Genomic DNA, 19,147 nt, shown 5'->3' on the forward strand with positions numbered 1-19,147 from the left:
AAAAAACAGGCTGAGCAAGCCATGGGAAGCAAGCCAGTAAGTGACATCCCTCCATGGCCTCTGCATCAGCTCCTGCTTCCTGACCTGCTTGAGTTCCAGTCCTGACTTCCTTTGGTGATAAACAGTGATATGGAAGTGTGAGCTGAATAAACCCTTTCTTCCCCAACTTGCTTCTTGGTCATTTTTTTGTGCAGGAATAGAAACCCTGACTAAGACACTGTCAAAGCAGAAAGTAAAGAGGTAGAATAAAAAAGATTGTTCATAGGCAGAGATATTGGGTAACTTCAAAGACACCATTTTCTAGACATTCCGGGGCTGGTGGACATATGAACGCATGGGGAGAGTGATGGCTGGTACCAAGCCTCCTCATGTTCATAAAGACAAAAATGCCAGGAAGGAGAGGGGGGGTGAGTGTTAAGTTCCACCCCAACCAAGAAGCTGTTTGCGATTGATAGCTTCAGAGAAATTGAGGGAAATCACTTTCCTCCAAAGAGTGACACTGGCTAAATCTAACACGTCCCAGGCAGACAGGTCCCACACTCAGGAGAAGCCAGCCAACACAAACCCAACTCCAGGATGTATCTTACGCTTTTTGTTTTGTCTGGGGCTTCGTGTTATTTTGTTGGTTGTTGTTTTGTTTTGGTTTGGTTTTTTGGCTTTTCACGACAGGGTTCTTCTGCGTGGCCTTGGCTGTTCTGGAACTCATTCTGTAGTCCAGGCTGTCCTGGAACTCAGAGATGGAAGTAATATGCCACCACCACCCCAGATTTTTTCTTTTTAAGAGTGAGGAAGAACGTAAAGTTGTGTGGTTATGGGAAGATCTGAGAGGAGCTGGGAAAGGTAAGAGACTATGATGGAAACATACTGTATAAAAATTTTCAAGAATATAAGAAATTATATGATTTAAAAAAATAAAAAATAAATTTAGAACAACTGTTCCTTACTGTTGTTTTTCCAGGTTTTTCGCAGTTTCTCCTCTTTATGGAATCTGAAACTATGACTCTTACTGAGAGCTTTATCATTGCAGAGAGGATTGATCCAAATGGATCTTCTTGCTTGGGTCCACAGCCCTGCTGGGCACTCAGAACTCTGGGCCAATCCTCTTGAGGTATCCAGTCCAGCCCCACCTCCGGTCCACAGAGAGCAGTCTCCGCCTGGATTGGAGTCACTGTTACAAGTGGAGGCCAAGCAAGTTTTCCACTTTTTCTTAAAACTAAACACACCTGTTTCACCACTTTCTGAAAATGCCCAGTTCACATATCCACCTTCATCCTGCATGCTGATGGCTCTCGAAGGAAGAGAAGTCACAGTCATGGGACCAGGTATACCACTAAATGTGAGTGAGCTTTGTTCTGCCTTGTCAGGTATATCTGACAACTGTGTAACTGCCTCATGTTGATCTTTGTGTTCATCTACCAAGGCCTGGTGGGAGGCAACAGGGGTCTGTAAGGAGATAGAGATATCACTTTGGTGTATATGTTCCAATGCCAGACCATCCATGCTTGCCTCCTCAGATGATTTTAAAAGATGTGGGGGGCTTTCCAAAGACAAAGGAACTTGTTTTTCAGAAGATGGGACCAGAAGAAACTGTCCGTACTTAGAGTGGGCTTGTCTGACATGGGAAACCCCAGAAGCGATGGTCCTCTGTTCCATTTCTCGTTCCTCCTGGTCTTCTCTTATATGTGAGGCCTCTCTCTTACTGTGTGTAACCTCTACAAAAGCAGGCCTTTGAACTCTTGGGGGAAGCTGGCTTCTAGCAAGGCTCTTCAGCAAAGAAGGGGGCATGCTATAATACTGAAATTTCTTCTTCCCACAGCTCTCCATGTCAGTTAGAACCTTCGCACAGATGACATTGGTCCAGCTGTGGGGACGTTTTCTGCAAGTGGAATGTTTTCTGTTGGCCAGAAGAATCTCATCTTCTTGCAAGGTGTCAACAGCAGAAAGGACCTTCAAGGTGTCAATGGTCAGGGCAGAGAGATCCTGTAGGTGTCCCACCTGGCTGTCCAGGGACAGTAGGGAGTCCTTTATAAAAGATACTTTTTCATTCATTTCTTTAAGTTGGAAGAACATCTCTGATACCCTAATGGTGAAGACAGAACAACAATAAACACATTAATATGGTAGGAATTGTTTTTACTTCTATAGGTGACAGCTAAGGCAATGCTCCAAAAGCTAAGCCTGCTTCCCATGTTCTTGTCTCTCTAATACAGTATGCATTCTAATCCCAGGTGACCTTGACTTTCCCCATCTTTCCACTATGACACCAAGGAGAATTATAAATCTACACTTCCAGCTCTTGCATCGTTTTCAGACATCAGAACCAGCTTACCAGCTGCCTGAAAGGTAGTTACCACTGCAATGATTTGATGGATTAGTCCACTGATGTTTTCATTCATTTTCATGACAAACATCAGAATATCTTCTATTGGACAATCCTTTGACTAAGGTTGAGGCACCCTGAACTTTCCCTCCTCCATGTTTTCATGTCTATTAAAGAAAAAAAGGTTGCAAATTTGAAAGGGAGTGTGTATGTGTGGGGGGGGGGAATAAATGGGAGTAGTTGGAGGAAAGAAAGGAAGGGGAAATTATGTAATTATTTCACAATCTCAAAAAAAGAAAAGCATAAAAATATTTTTAAAAACATATTAAAGATATCCTAGGAAGGTTCATAGGAAGAAGAAAAACCATAGCATGAACAAACAGGAAAAAGAAGATGTGAAGACTTTCTGAGAGACAATGTTCTTGGGACCAGAGTGGTGCAGCATAAAACAACAACAACAACAAAAAACCCACAAACTCCTGCAAGCCATTCGTAGCTAGCAGACCAAGGATGGACTCTTTCCAAGAGACTTCAGAGAGACAATGGTCCTGTGACACCTCACTTTTGGATACCTCATTTCCAAAAATATGACACCATCAATTTTTATTGACATAAAACATCAAGTTTAGCTTTTCCTAGTAACCCTACAAAACTAGTGCAGCTACCTGAGCGCGGATGGTTGTGATGACTAAGTTGTCACTGTCTCCTGGGAAGTTTCACTGAGAAATTATCTAGATCAGCTTGTCCTGTGGGCGTGTCTGTGGAGGACAGTCTTGACTGTGTTAATAGAGATGGCAAAACCTATCCAGTGTGGAGGGCATCTTTCCCTGCATGTGGGATCATGAATTGTGTAGGAATGGAAAGAGTGTCAGCATGTAAGCACTGTTGCTCTCTGCTCTGGACGGTGCTCGTGAATAATGACTTCAAGGTCCTTCTGCCTTGACTTGTCTGCCCCATAGCATACTGAGCCAAGTGAGCTCATTCTCTCATAAGTTGCTTTTGTGGGGATATTGAAATTACAAAGAGCATTGGGTTTCATTACTTAATACAAAAATTACAAATTTCAAAAGCAAGAATGTATTGTTTCTTCCTTTCTCCCTCCCTCCTCCCCTTCTCTCTCTCCCTCTCTCCCCGTCTCCTCCCCTCCATTTCTCTCTTTTTCCCTCTCTCCTTTCCTCCCTCCCTCCCTTCTTCTTTTTCTTCTTCTTCTTCTTCTTCTTCTTCTTCTTCTTCTTCTTCTTCTTCTTCTTCTTCTTCTTCTTCTTCTTCTTCTTCTTCTTCTTCTTCTTCTTTTCTCTCTCTGTCTCTCTCTGTCTCTCTGTCTCTCCCTCCCTCCCTCCCTCCCTCCCTCCCTCCCTCCCTCCCTCCCTCCCTCCCTCCCTCTCTCTCTCTCTCTCTCTCTCTCTCTCTCTCTCTCTCTCTCTCTCTCTGGTAGTGGTTTTATTCTCACCTGGTAGGTTAACATTTGTGAAGCCCCTAGCAATATCAGACCAAACATCCAAATTCTAAAGCTGGATATTTCTACAGGACTGAATGGCTGCCTCCTAAGGTGCACACCTTGAGATGTTCCAAAGCTTCCCTCATAAGTCATACTAATTTTTCTGTGGCATCCTTGATCTGGGAAGTGGAGGGGTTCAACAGGATCCAACACTCTCTCCCATTCAGGACAAAAAGCAAGATGCTGCACTACCTTCCTGGTTCTGGTTTTTTGGCTACTGGGAGACAAGATGGAAATCGGCCATGCCCAGTTTAATGCCAAGTTTTGTCTGTCTGGTTCATGTGTAAAGGTAGGCCTGTGTTTTCTGGTGTGTCCATAAGTTTTGTAGCCAACATGGGATCCAAGACAAAGTGGATCAGGCTCAGTTGAATGCATGAATGATGGTGGCCACCACATTGTTTTCCTGACTGGTGTCCTTTGAGTATGGGAGCTTTCTATCTTCAGTGTTTATTGGTTTTGTTCTTGTTCTTTGCTGCTCCCACCAGCCACCACTAATACTGCTTGCCAGGGATGCTTTGATGGCCAGAGTCCAGGATTCCTTATCTCTGAGCTTTCTGGCCACTGGATTCAGTTTAGCAGGGATTCAGATGACTCTTGGGTATGAATACTGAACTTATTTCATGCTGTTCTGCTTTATTGAAAACTGGCTTTGGAGTTTGGTTATAACTATTCATTTTCTAGACCCAGGCATACTTATTTAAACGTCTCCTCTCTGTCTTGTATCAAGTGAGTCAGAGGGATGGGTGACAGGGAAAAGAGAGCACAGAAAAGAGAAAATAATGGGGAGGGGTTCCATTTAACAACTAAGACTTTTGATAAGATGCAAACCATATTTCTACATTTCTAAGACCATTACCTGAACTTTTTGTACCTCAAGATTTGTAAGTATATTGTTTATAGTTAATAATCTGTAAAATCTGTAACAAAGAAGTTAACTTAAAACTTGTTGTAAAATAACAAAGAGTGTGTGTGTGTGTGTGTGTGTGTGTGTGTGTGTGTGTGTGTGTGTGTTCTTAAAAGAACCATGTGGTATGACACTATTTTAAGATTTAAGCAATTTATGGCTTGCTACTATCGTAGCTTCTGTCCCCATAGGAATGGAAGCAGCCACATGGTTGGCAACTATCTTTGCTCGGCTTAGAAAGGGTGGATACCATGTAACCTAACAACCATCTGGATTAAAGATGGCCACATGATATAAATCAACCAATAAGGCAACAACAGGTATGCTAGGTATTTTGAGTTAGGGTGGATTTTTGTATGGTAATTTTTATCCTGGAAACAAAGTCATAAAAACAAGATTTATAAAAAATAAAATTTAAAAACAATGTTGATTTAATAAGGTATTAAAGCTGCACCTCTATGCATTTATATATAAGAATGCAGCTCATGCTGACAGTTAAACTTTGTAATCTAAGAATAACCCTAATGGTATTGGTTTTAAAAACATGAAGGGTCATGGAGAACAGCTGAGCCTTGGCATTGTGTCAGGGATGGAGTTTCTAAAGCAAGCCCAGGAGAGGGACCCCAGCAGTTTGGGAGATGCCAGTGCCGTGTGATGGTCACCAGAAGAACAGCTTCAATGAAATGCAGCCAGCTGTAGCCTAGAAGTCAGGGCGCATGTGCCACCAAGAGCAGAGCTGGGGAAGTGAATCCCAGATACTGAAATTGAATTGTTTGATCTGTTGAAGTTTGTTTGTGCCTTGTCCAGACGGTGGTTGTGCCCTATTTCCTCCTTCTTAAAGTAAAAAAAAAAAAGTATTTACATTATTTTTTGATATTGCATGAGCGTTCTGAGGTTTTAAACTTTTTGAAAATAAATTTTGACGTTAAAAGTTAAATTAAAAAGACCTAGATATTTGAAAATATTCAAATATTTAAGGCTACAGGACATTGTAAGTTAACAGAATATGGTACATTATGATGTCTTTATTAATATGTATTCTTTAAAAATAAATAAATAAAAGGCAAAAGAGTTTGGACCACAACTATGAGCACCAACACTCAGCACCAGAAGCTGTGATATTTCTCTCTTATGATGAAGCATGGAAATGACCTCAGCAGTCCGTCAGAAGCCTCTAGAATCTCTCCCCTCACCAAGGACCATCCAGGCTAACAGACAATGACTTAAGAACGTATCTCCCCTTGTCTTTGCTAGCTTTGTTAAGCTTTGGCTGTATAACTCACTGACTTTCTGTAATCGTATACTATGTAAGGACCAGAAAAGTAAAGTTTCTGGTCTCCCTATACACAGTCTTAATGATTTAAGGTTTTATTCTGATACTAAAGGGGTTTTAATATTTTTTAAAGTTATTTTTAAGGCTAAACCAAACAGGTATAAATATACAAGTCCTAATCTTAAAAAAGCCACTGACATATAATAAACTGATATATGATAGATGATAAAGACAGTCAAGTTAGTAGTCACTGTATGTATGTGGGAAAACTGTGCTAATTAAGGTCAAAGTCCACCATAACCAGTAGTAGCCTCTAGACTTGGTGCAATATAGAAGACTCCCTCCATTAATGGGGCTTCTCCTTCTCTGACCTTGTCTGGAAAACTCTAAGTCCCCATATATGTCTTATCTGAAGAAGCTCACACGTAGCCTTAATTAGATTACAGGATCCTTTCTCTAGATAAAACCTGTTCTGCTAGCACCTGAGATTTCCAAAATGCTTCCCCATACTAATGAGGCATTTCAGGTTCCCTAAGCCCATCTTGAATATTCCTACCCTCAATCCCCCAAAACTTTATAAGCTTGAATCACCCTAAGTGACAACTGGTCCTGCTGTGGTTATTCACTGTACATACATACTGACAGGGCTTCTGAACCCCTCAACATCTCTGATCCCACTACCCACCTGGATTGAATGACCCAATGATCCATGAGAGCAGAAAGACTCATAACCTTATAAATGATCAAATTCTCTAATATGTTCAGAATTACAATTACTATGCTAATTAACTACTTACAGAAATAAGCTTTATTTAACATCCTATGTGTTTTCAAGGTTAAGCCTAAAGCAAGTAACAACAAAAGTAAATTTTGTTTGAGATCCGGTATACTCGATAAATAGCCCTCAGAAATTTATAGAGATCTGTTTAATATACCACCAAATGTTTGATGAAAAAAAGCTTCCTGTGATAGACAAAAATGTCAGCTCCTAAAAGCCACCCTAAAAATCTCAAAGACAGACCTCGATTGTGATGATGGTAACCAATGGGAGAAACTGCCTCATGCCTCACCTGCTAACAGGTCCCCGAACAAACTGTGGACACTGTTGGGTTGACTAACTATTCTGCCTAAGTCAAGGTAGGCCAGTTTTCCAAAGTTCCTGAGTCATAGGAAAATCTATGAGACCTCCTGGGTCTGTCATCAAAAGACCTTTCCGTCCTGTGCAGAGGCTGAAGATACAATACTGTCCTCTGTAACAAGTGAAGACCTATGAGCTCGGCCCACAATGAAGTCATTGACATCACAGAAGCCTACGAGGGTAACCATCCAGCTACCTGGTAACTGTCATTTTAATCACTACAGAGGCCACTTGGTTTACACTTCCTGCTATAAATTATCCGTCTTAGATCTCTGATGGTGTCCGTGGCACACTGCAGCTGTGTTAGTTTGGCAGCAGTGGACACCTAGTTCCTTCACCAAAGCTACCTTGGTTAGTTCATCTCACTAAAACTTAGCCCTTGCTTTTTCTAAAGCTACTAGGTATCCTGCTGAGAAAATCAGATAGATTTACCTTGCTAACAGGCTTCATATTAAAGGACAAACAGGTTTCAGATGTAACTTTTTACATTCCTTTATTTTAAAAAAAATCTGCTTTGCAATGACTGCTCTCAGTAACTATCCCTGCCTCATGACAAATGATTAAATGAAAATAAAATGGTTTAAAGTCTAAAAAAGTGAGGGTCTAAAATAGTGTTTTAAGATTTATAAATGCAAATTATAAAGAACTAAGAAAGTGATTCTTTTGTTTGATTGTTTGTTTGGTTTTGGTTTTTCAACTTTCAGGCTTTCTCTGTGTAGCTCTGGATCACCTGGACTTGCTTTGAAGACTAGACTGACCTCAAACTCACAGAGTCCCACCTCTCTCTGCCTCCAAAGTGCTGGAATTAAAGGTGTGCACAGCTTTTGCTCTGACTTGAAGATATGAGACTACTCTAGCTGTTTTCCAGACATCTGTTAGCTGCTTTTTCTACAATGCAGATTTCAATACAGGTTATCAACAATGATAATGCTAATATATCTAAAACATGTTATTTAGTTAGTTAGTTAGTTAGTTAGTTAGTTAGTTAGTTAGTTAGTTAGTTAGTTTGTTTGTTTGTTTGTTAGTTAGTTGGTTGGTTAGGAAGGTAGGTAGGTAGTTAACCAAAAAAAATTCATGTAAACTTCAGGGAGTCAAGGGAATCATAAGACTTAGATTCACCTCTACAGAGTCTTGAAACTCCTTCTCTTTCCCAACCACATGGACCATGTAAGGTTTCCTTTAAGTTTTTTAACTTTAACTTCTATCCCTATTCTATATCTATCCTAGCAGGTTTCCACTTGGCTGAGCGATGCCTTCTAGGAATCAGCTACAGACTACAAACTGCTCCAAAAGTGACTTACACCACACCAGCTCCCAGGTAGTCAGAGAGCTCTGAACTTGCTGAAATCTGATATGAACCAGTCCAGCCAATGTGACTTATCCCTGTCTCTTCACCTATGGGTCCGGTAACCATAAGCTTTTGATAAAAGCCCATTGCCTGAATCCCTGTCCTGTCCTGTAACTAGCATTCCAGACCTCCAGGGCACTCACAATAATGTTCTAATTTCAGCACTAAGTAGTTGTAGAGAGACTACATTGCCCCTTATCCTCAAAAAAAGGTTAATCTATTATGTCCAAAGGAAACTCTCTGACAAAGGGGATAAAATGGCTGCCCTTGATACCTATCGGCAAAGTAGGACTCATATTGGCCTCTAAGTTCTTAAGTAAAAGGGGACTTGTTGAAACTAAGTAGACCCAGTTCTATATACAAGTAGCTATCATTAGCCGATACGGTTCTACACTATGATAGAACACTCAACCTGGCCTATGCAAAACAAAGAGATTATTGTATGACTTTAAAAAATGTTCCATGAAAATTATCATTAAAGATAATCTGGCTATACTAAAAATAAAAATGCAGAAAAAAAGACCTAAGATAAGATAAATGACTAGTTGCCATTCTCACTTTCAGGCACCTTCTAAATAGTAATTCTGATGTCACCCATCACAGGGCCTTTTGTCCTTCAGTTTCTGATAATTACTGTTGACCCTTACATGATTAATGCCTTATCCAGATGCTATTAAGGTGATGCTTATTAGATCCAAATATGAACAGGTACCTATCACACAGACAAGAATCTGATCAGGATACAGCTCATATGGGTACTAAAAGGATAAATTTACATTTTAAGTAAATTGAAGTAATTTACATTAAATTACTATGAGATCTATAAGACAAACATGCCTCTAACCTGTAAGCCACACTTGTCCAAGGACAGATAACATCTTGGAATGTTGGGGAATGTTGTTCATGTAAGATAACAAGCCACAAGGATTTGCTTCTGTAAACAAGCTTGCTTGCCCTAACTACACAGAATGTGTTTGATCATACATAGGTTAGAGGTATGTAGACAGGAAGTATAGCAGGACGTAGCTTTCCCCTGACTATATGAAAAAGGAAAGTATGTAGCCTTATGGAGCTTGGCTTTGTAAGCCTCTGACTAAGGCAATTCAGTGCCAGACTCTGGAAATACCAGGTATGCATCCTTCTGACCAGCACCAATCTGCTTGGTACCATGCTTCCTACAACCCACTGAAACTGTAAGCCCACAGTAAATTCTTTCTTCTGTAAGTTACTTTAGTCATGTCTTATAGCAAAAAATACAAGGGTAACTAAGATATAAGTTGTGCGAGGAAATGGGATATTGCTGTGACAGGCCTGAGTATGTGGGGTTTTAGAGAAATGTGGAAGACTGGAAATTTTGGACTAGAAACGCAGTTGAAAACTGTATATATTATTCTTGCAAGACCTTAAAAGATTTTAATGCAAAGAACAATGTGAATTACGGAGGCCCAGCCCAAAATTCAGACGGTAACAATATTAGCAGCTTAAGTTAGAGATCATTTGGGGGATGTTTTGGCAAAGAATGTGGCTGCTTATTGTCCTTGTCCTAAAAACTGCAAAAGACTAAATTAAAATTCTATATTAATTTCTTTGGCAGAGATTTCAAGACAGTGTTTACAGGATTTCAAATCAATATTTACTCTGCCACATGGTTATTAGTAATCCAGTTTTATGCAGCTCTACAATAAAAAGAGAAATTGAGGCAAAAATAAAATACAAAATGTACTTTTTGAGGAGAAACAGAACACAGGGAAACTCAAAATTGGAACCAAGGGTTGTGCTGAGAGATGAAAGACCTGGCATAAAAAGGGGTGAAAACAAGGTTGTCCTCAAGACAAAACCCCACCAAGCTAAGCTTTCAACATGTAGAAAGGAAAGTATCAACAAATCAAAGTTTATGCAAATATAATTCAAGGAGGAAGACAGGTTCCCTCCACATCAGGTAACAGATTTTTTCAGCATAGGTCACATGGTCCTGGCTTTAGAGCCATGAAGAATACATGAGTAAAAAGGTTATAGCCAGGCATGTGCAGGAGAGTCCCTGCCTAAAGGTCCAGGGAGGTCACTGCATGAAACTGTGAAAATGAAGCCTGGAGTGTGTTGGAAACCCTCTAGGCACTGGTGGTGCCACGGTTACAGAATATCCAACAAGGACAGCTGTGCCTGGGGAATGGATTCAGCCCAAGAGAGGAAGTTTGTTGTAGTCAGCGAAGTTGAAAGACAAGGGCCATCTAAGCTCTGACGCCAGATATGGAATCACAGGATTAGGAGTGTGCCCCACTGAATTTTGATGCGGCTTTGGTCCACTATTTCCTCACTTTACCCCCTGCCTTTCCTTTTAAGTGGTAATGTATCTTATTTCATAGTATATTGGAAGTATAGAATTTGCTTTATGACTTTACAGATCGTTACAGTTAAGGGAGTGCCTTGAGTCTTAGAAAAACTTTGGATTTTAAAATTGTTTTGAGACTGTGAAAGATTTTGGAGACTTTGGAAGTTGAACTCAATGCATTTTGCATTGTAATTTGGCTACAAGCCTATGGGAGCCAAAGAGTACAGAAGTACACTGTGGTACAGTGTGGTATGGTGGTTAAATTAAAAATGGCTCTCATGGGCTCATATATTTTATCACTTGGTCTATAGTTGGTGGCATTGTCTGAGAAGGATCAGGAGGTGTGGTCTTGGAGGAGATTTCAAAAGCCCATGCTATTTTTCAGTTTGCGCTCTCTCTCTCTCTCTCTCTCTCTCTCTCTCTCTCTCTCTCTCTCTCTCTCTCTCTCTCTCTCTGCCTATGCCTGTCTGTCTCCCACTTATCGATAAGTATGCAAACACTTAAAGCAACACCTGGCTGCTTGCTGCCATGCTCCCTTCCATGTTGTATGTGACCTTTCCCTCTAAAACTGTAAACGCCCAATATAGTCTTCTCTCAACAAAAACTGGAAAATTAGTATTCTAATATTTATATCCCTTAATAAACCACAAAGCTTTTTAAATCTTTAAAGCATCAGCTAAATTAAATGTTAAAGCTAAAACCTTCCTGACAGAAAACATCCAGGAAATCTGGGATACCACAAAAAGACTTGACCTAAGAATAACAGAAATAGAAGAAAGTAAAGAGTCCCAGCTCCAAGGCTCAACAAAATTATAGAAAAAAATCCCAACCTAAAGAGATGCCTATAAACATACAAGAAGCTTATAGAACCCCATGTAGACTGTACCAGAAAATATCCTCCCAGCACATAATAATCAAAACACAAAATTTACAGAAGAAAGAATATTAAACGTGGTAAGGAGAAAAGGCCAGGTAATATACAATGGCAGACCTATCAGAATTACATATGACTTCTCAACAGAGACTCTAAAAGCTAGACAGGCATGGACAGGTACTCTGCAAACTCAAAAAAACACTACACAAAAAACAAAAAACAAAACAAACAGGTGCCAACCTAGAGTGCTATACCCAGGAAAACTCTCAGTCACCTAGAGGGAGCAAATAAGATATTTTAGGGCAAGTCCAAATTCAAACAATATATATTCACAAATACAGCCCTACAAAAAATATCATAAGGAAAACTCCAAGCCAAGAAGGATAATACATCCATAAACATACCTGCAAAAAAAAAGGAAACCACACACAATCTCTCTCTTTGTCTCATACATACAAACACATACACACACACACACACACACACACACAGTTGCACAAACAGGATCCACCTCCTGCTGTGTACAAGAGGATTACAAATGACATGAGGAGACAATTCCCCAAGTACAAAATACAAAAGGTAAAGAAAAATAGCAAAATCGAGAAGCTCATTACATAATAAGAGATAAAAGGGAAATGACAATGATTTCCTCTGCATTATAGCATGTTAAAACTATTTACAACACACGAGGAAGCTACAGTTTCACTCTGTTAAAATAATAAATATTCCTTACAAGAGGAGATTATAGTTTATATATATATGTATAATCTGTTTCCTGTTTAAAAGAGTTTATTTGGGTTTTTTGTGTTTGTGTATGTGCATAATACAAATATAGTGATATTACATTATTTGTGGTTATTTTCTTTGGCTCTTTCTGCTGGCAGGAACAAGCCTGAGGACGCCTTTTGTTCTGACTTATACGTTTTAAAATTTAGCATCTGACTTTCTAAGTAAAGAAATAAAAAACTAAAATATCCAATAAGTGGTACTCTGGGGGAAGCTAGAGAGAGACAGCTCAGTGCTTAAGAGAAATGGCTGCTCTTCCAGAGAGGACTCAAGTTCGATTCTCAGCAACCACATGGCAGCTCACATATGTAACTTCAGTTCCAGAGGATCTGACACCATCTTTTGGCCTTTGCAGATACCACACACACACACACACACACACACACACACACACAAACACATAATCAATCAATCAAAAACAGCTTTTAAGTGAATTTCTGCAATTGGAGAGATACAGCATGGGTTAAAGCTCCCTGAGTGTTCACGCAGGTCATAGTTCAGTTCCCAGCACGCCCATGGCAGCTCTCCACTGTAACAGATTCCAGGTGATCAATTGTCCTCTTCTGTGCCCCCATGGGTAGCAGGCACACATGAGCTGTCCACACAGGCATGTGGACAAAGCATTTATGCACACAAAATGAATCTTTGGTAATAAGATTACACTAAAAACCAGCAAGGGAGGATATCTAAGCAGTGATTTTATAGCTAATAGGGAGTCACGAAGAACTCGTCCCATTCTTATTAGTGGCTAGGAACTGGAGGATCACTCAACTAGGAGAAGTTCACTCAGTTTTAGCCAGACCTTCCCACCACAAGGATCGGTTTCCTGCCCCTAGAACACCCCTAAAGCATGGGGCGCTCCCGACCTCCCACCCTGCTTCCTGAGACCGTTGCAGATAGGAACCGAACAAATAAAGCAGCTGCTGTTTTCCATTTCCATTGTATTCTTTATGAGCAGAACCCTTTTCTGTTAATTTTGTATAAAATCCAACTTCTATAACTCACCAGTGGGCTTAAAGCATGCTAGCTGACCTTCTGAAACCCACAAAGTTTGGACTAGCAAGGGCAATGAGGGAAAGAGCACAAAGTATATGTATATTTCCTCCAGATATGCCTAATTGGAACGTCTCCATCCAGTGCCCTGTTTCATCTAATTCAAAAACAGTACAGTCTGAGCAGCGGTAATGGAGGCTCATTAAGTTCCATTAGCTGCAGACACATCGAATGGATACAATAGAATCCAGCCATTATTCTCAGCAACAGGTGGCACTCTGTAATAGAGACCTGTTAGACAAATAACCTGGCCGTCTGAAATGGGCCCTCTTGCTTTTTACGGAAACTCATTTTCGAAAACGCGGTGTCCTGTGAAGCATATTTTAATTATATTCCTAGACCACCAGCTGCATTGATTCAGCGTAGCTTTTCAGTCATTCTGACACATAAAACAAATCCTTACTATTACAGTTTCCTCTGTGCAAGGCCCGAGTGGAGGGAAGACGGGCCTGGTGACTCTTTTACCTGTGGGCCATTAGCCAAGATTCTTAAAAATTAGATAATAAGAAACATAATTATAATCGGCCTGACAGACCCATCTGTGAAGTGTTCTCTGTGAGCAAAGCATTATAGGATGGGTCTACTTCCCGTTTTATTTCACCAGATGGCAGCTCTGTGAGGTACACATAACTACTGTTCCCTTCCCAGGGAAAGGGTCAGGCCACGTATCCAATGTCATGCGGCTGGGTGTCAAGCTAGACCGTCTCCATCTAACCCACCGCTACAGGCAGACATACCCCTCATTCATCTGGGATCAAAGCAAGTTTGCCTGGGGAATCCTGCTGGAAGGACAAGCCCCTAGAGGTGCTCACAGATGTTGTTCAACGAAGCCTTGGCCAGACATGAATCTGCTGAAGTGAAAGCCACCCCACGTTGTGGCGCACATTGTGCTCGAGATTCTACAAATCATAGAAACTGTGGCATTTCCCAAACACGGCACAGCCAATGTGCCGGAACAGAAGAGATAACACAGGAACTTTGCTGCACAGACCAGAGAGGAAGGACATCTGGCAAGCACGCTCAGAGGGCAGCCGAAGCCGATGTTCCTACTGCATACTTAACAGGCTTTAGTTAGCCCTTGCCCTCTGTCCACACCCCACAGTCATTTCATTCCAGAAGGTAGATAATGCCTTCTTTGGAGGCAGGCAAACATGCAGTGGTTTCTACGATCTCCTTATATTAAACCTCTTAAAAAAAAATCATTGCTCAGATACCTTCCTAGCACCCCTCATTTACGAGCTCCCCCAAAATGGCCACAACAATAAGAGTAAGAAAATATATTATAATTGCAAGAAAGTCTTTTAGAAATTCAGAGCCAAGTTCAAAACTACTTAGAATTATCCATAATTTTCAGAAGTCATATAATCCCTTAACGACTATCCTCCTCCCCTCGGGTCTAAGAGAAATGAAGTCACATGAAGTTCACGGGACTGAATATATTATGAGCATCCCCACTGAAGCGCTTAGTTCTCCGTCTCTGGCTCTTGGGTTCTCGAGTCCTAGAGAGATGCTACATGAAAGCGAGAGGACCAAAGGCCTCGGGATCATCACCATGGAAACACTTGCTATGAACCCCAGACCTCAGGTTCTCACTCAGTATCACCTTGACTTCTGACTACTACCCTCTGGGGCACCCCAGGTGCCCTCCCCAAAAAGGGCCTCACCGTTCCAGTCTCCTCCATCAGTTGCTCCTTTGCTGTCTGACATTTTACAGATGTTGGCACAACAGTTGTCCAGCACTAGCTGCCTCCGCTGTGTGTCTGTCCCGGAACTGGCAGTCGACTCCTACAGACCCTCTTGATTAGAAGGCATCTCCTGCTCCCGTTCTACGTGGCCCCAGGGCTTCAGATTCATTTGTCCTAAGCCTCATGAACAGGGTGACTAACTGGCACATGATTCCCATGATCAACAAATATGAGCCCGGTAGCTTTCTTCACACCTTTGTACACAGTTTCCTGGTGCTGCCATTTCTCCCTGATGGCATCACCTATGTGTATGTATCTGAGAGGCAACCTGGTTTCCAACCTTCTCCTCAGCTCCAACCAATCTCTATCACACTCATTAATTGTTTTTCTTTTTTGTCACATCCCACTGCCACAGCATCCCACAGCCACGGCATCCCACTGTCATGGCATCCCACAGCCACGGCATCCCACTGCCACGGCATCCCACTGCCACAGCATCCCACTGCCACGGCATCCCACTGTCACAGCATCCCACTGCCACGGCATCCCACAGCCACGGCATCCCACTGCCACAGCATCCCACTGCCACGGCATCCCACTGCCACGGCATCCCACTGCCACGGCATCCCACAGCCACGGCATCCCACTGCCACAGCATCCCACTGCCACGGCATCCCACTGTCACAGCATCCCACTGCCACGGCATCCCACTGTCATGGCATCCCACTGTCACGGCATCCGACTGCCACGGCATCCCACTGTCACAGCATCCCACTGCCTGGTATCCCACTGTCACAGCATCCCACTGTCACAGCATCCCACTGCCTGGTATCCCACTGCCATGGCATCCCGGCATCCCACTGTCACAGCATCCCACTGCCACAGCATCCCACTGCCTGGCATCCCATTGTCACAGCATCCCACTGCCTGGTATCCCACTGCTACGGCATCCCACTGCCACAGCATCCCACTGCCTGGCATCCCACTGCCACAGCATCCCACTGCCACGGCATCCCACTGCCAAAGCATCCCACTGCCTGGTATCCCACTGCCACGGCATCCCACTGCCACGGCATCCCACTGCCACGGTATCCCACTGCCACGGCATCCCACAGCCACGGCATCCCACTGCCACGGCATCCCACTGCCACGGCATCCCACTGCCATGGCCATCCCACTGCCACAGCATCCCACTGCCAAAGCATCCCACTGCCACGGCATCCCACTGTCACAGCATCCCACTGCCACAGCATCCCATTGCCACAGCATCCCACTGCCACAGCATCCCACTGCCACAGTATCCCACTGTCACGGCATCCCACTGTCACAGCATCCCACTGCCAAAGCATCCCACTGCCAAAGCATCCCACTGCCAAAGCATCCCACTGCCATGGCATCCCGGCATCCCACTGCCACAGCATCCCATTTTCATGGCATCCCACTGCCACGACATCCCACTGCCAAAGCATCCCACTGCCAAAGCATCCCACTGCCACGGCATCCCATTTTCATGGCATCCCACTGCCACGACATCCCACTGCCAAAGCATCCCACTGCCAAAGCATCCCACTGCCACGGCATCCCATTTTCATGGCATCCCACTTCCACGGCATCCCACTATCACAGCATCCCACTGTCACAGCATCCCACTGCCACAGCATCTCACTGCCACAGCATCCCACTGTCACAGCATCCCACTGCCAAAGCATCCCACTGCCACGGCATCCGACTGCCTGGTATCCCACTGCCACGGCATCCCACTGTCACAGCATCCCACTGCCACGGCATCCCACTGCCACAGCATCCCACTGCCACAGCATCCCACTGCCTGGCATCCCACTGTCACAGCATCCCATTGTCATGGCATCCCACTTCCACGGCATCCCACTATCACAGCATCCCACTGTCACAGCATCCCACTGCCACGGCATTCCACTGTCACAGCATCCCACTGCCACGGCATCCCACTGTCACAGCATCCCACTGCCACATCATCCCACTGCCTGGCATCCCTGATCTCCACCTGACCCCTCAAATCCATTCTTATATCTAACAGGCGTATAAGCTTATCCATAGCACAGAGTGCACAAACACCTTCCTCAGCACAGGTAGAGTGAGCAGTTCTCCTTGTCCTTGCCTTAATTCATATCAGTGGGAGATGCTCTGACCTTATTTTATCTCCTTAGAGGTTTGTACTTATGATGATCACTTTTCATCATCAATTTGGCAGGGTTTTGAGTTACCTTGGAAACATATCTCTTGATTTACCTATGAGAATGTTTCCAAGGAGTTTTGACTATAGAAAATCCATTATGAATGCTGATGGTACCATCCGTGTGGGGAGGTCCCAGACTGAACTGAAAAGGTAAAATCAATTGAACACAAGTATATCTCTCTCTGCTTCCTGACTGTGGATTCCATGTGACTGGCTTCCCTCTCCTCTTGCCATGTTTTCTCTTCTGTGATGGATTAGACCCTCAAAATGTAAGCCAAAATAAACTTCATCTCTTAAGTTGCTCCTTCTTCGGCATTTTTGTCACTCCAGTGAGAAGTAACAAATGTAGTATTTCAAAAGAAATTTTACTACTAATATCTGTAACCTGTTTTTCCAACTAGGCTCCATTGGTCTTTCTACCCTTGGCTCTGTTATACACACTGATCCACACAGTTCTAAAAGAGTGAGCTATGTTCACATCTATGCCATAAATAAAAATAACTAAGATTCAAAGCAGTGCGATAATATTTCCCAAGAGCACATAGTTAAAGGGATAGAAGCAGAGCTGTGCCAAGTTCTGCCAACTCCTAAGAGGAGCGCACATCATAGAGTCCAGAGCCCAGGAGGCCCATGGAGTTCTGTAAGCACAGCTGTCAGAAACAATATGAAAGAGAAAGTAGAAATGGCAATGGTCTAAAGAGATTATGAGATAAGTTCCAGTTTTATGGGTCTACAGCCGTCATTAGATAGTCAACATTTTCTCAATATTAAACTTGATCTGAAGTTCAACCAGCTACCTAAACACATATTGACAGAAATAGATTAGCAACAAAACAATACAGAATTGCATAAATACGGCATGCCTACTGTAAGTAAGTTTCTATTGTAAGTCTATTTTAGTGGAGTTGTGGTTAAGAACTCACATCCATCTATCAGATTTAGGGGCATCAGAAAAAAAACATATATAATTAAACATTCTATAGTCAGTCTCATGTATATTCAAAAGTGAAGGAATATATTTAGTTTGTATCAATTTGCTTCTACTTGCAAGAACAACTCTGTTTCTAAAAATCCATAAAACTATGTGCACACTTCCACACATTAACACAATTCTGTACATGTGAAATTGTTACATTAACATACTCGCTAGGTTTCCTAATACATTCCCTTTCTCCAACACATCTGTCCTTTTTCCTCAAACCTTTGAATAGCTTGCCTATACAGTCCCCTTTCAGGAAGTTCAAGAATCACAAGTCCCCTCAGCCAGAGCATCGCCCCAAGCTCCTGTGTGCTCATGGCTCTCTATTCAACCACTTGCCTACTGCCCATATTCTATCCTGGCTTCCTGTACTAAAGCCCAGGCAGATCACTTCCAGAACCACACAGATTTATGTTGTCATCTCTATACAAAACAATGACAGTTCTTTGTGTCCCTAGGCCCCATCATTTTTCCCTTAACAGTCAACCTGCTCACCTAAGCAGTCTACTGTTGCTGACTCAAGCTCTCCTGTTCTCTCTCCTTAGCAGTGAAGTTGTCTTCATCCCCACCACCAGCAAATGTTGACCAGGGCCTGCTAGAGAAGGCTGCCCTCTCAGCCATCTGTTTCCTTCCCTGTGCTGAATCTTCAGATGCTGTTGGACTAACATGCAACCTGCAAATGACTGTGGGTGTCATTGCTCTGACAACAACACTTCACCATGTGACCTCCTGGCTGTCCTAGAAC

At 42.7% G+C, this 19,147-nt stretch overlaps 1 protein-coding gene across 1 annotated transcript in view; it reads right to left on the reverse strand.

Moving 5' to 3' along the window:
- Window positions 1-19,147, reverse strand: part of TRPM6 (transient receptor potential cation channel subfamily M member 6) — a gene marked incomplete at both ends in the record, with an annotated part of 141,027 nt that overhangs the window by 37,216 nt on the left and 84,664 nt on the right. Inside the window, 1 exon segment of the mRNA XM_080912911.1 lies at window positions 945-2,080. Within this exon segment, the coding sequence (XP_080769037.1) occupies window positions 945-2,080 (1,136 nt within the window).

The sequence above is a fragment of the Micromys minutus genome, assembly GCF_963924665.1.
Source record: "Micromys minutus genome assembly, chromosome: 2".
Classification (NCBI taxonomy): Eukaryota; Metazoa; Chordata; class Mammalia; order Rodentia; family Muridae; genus Micromys; species Micromys minutus.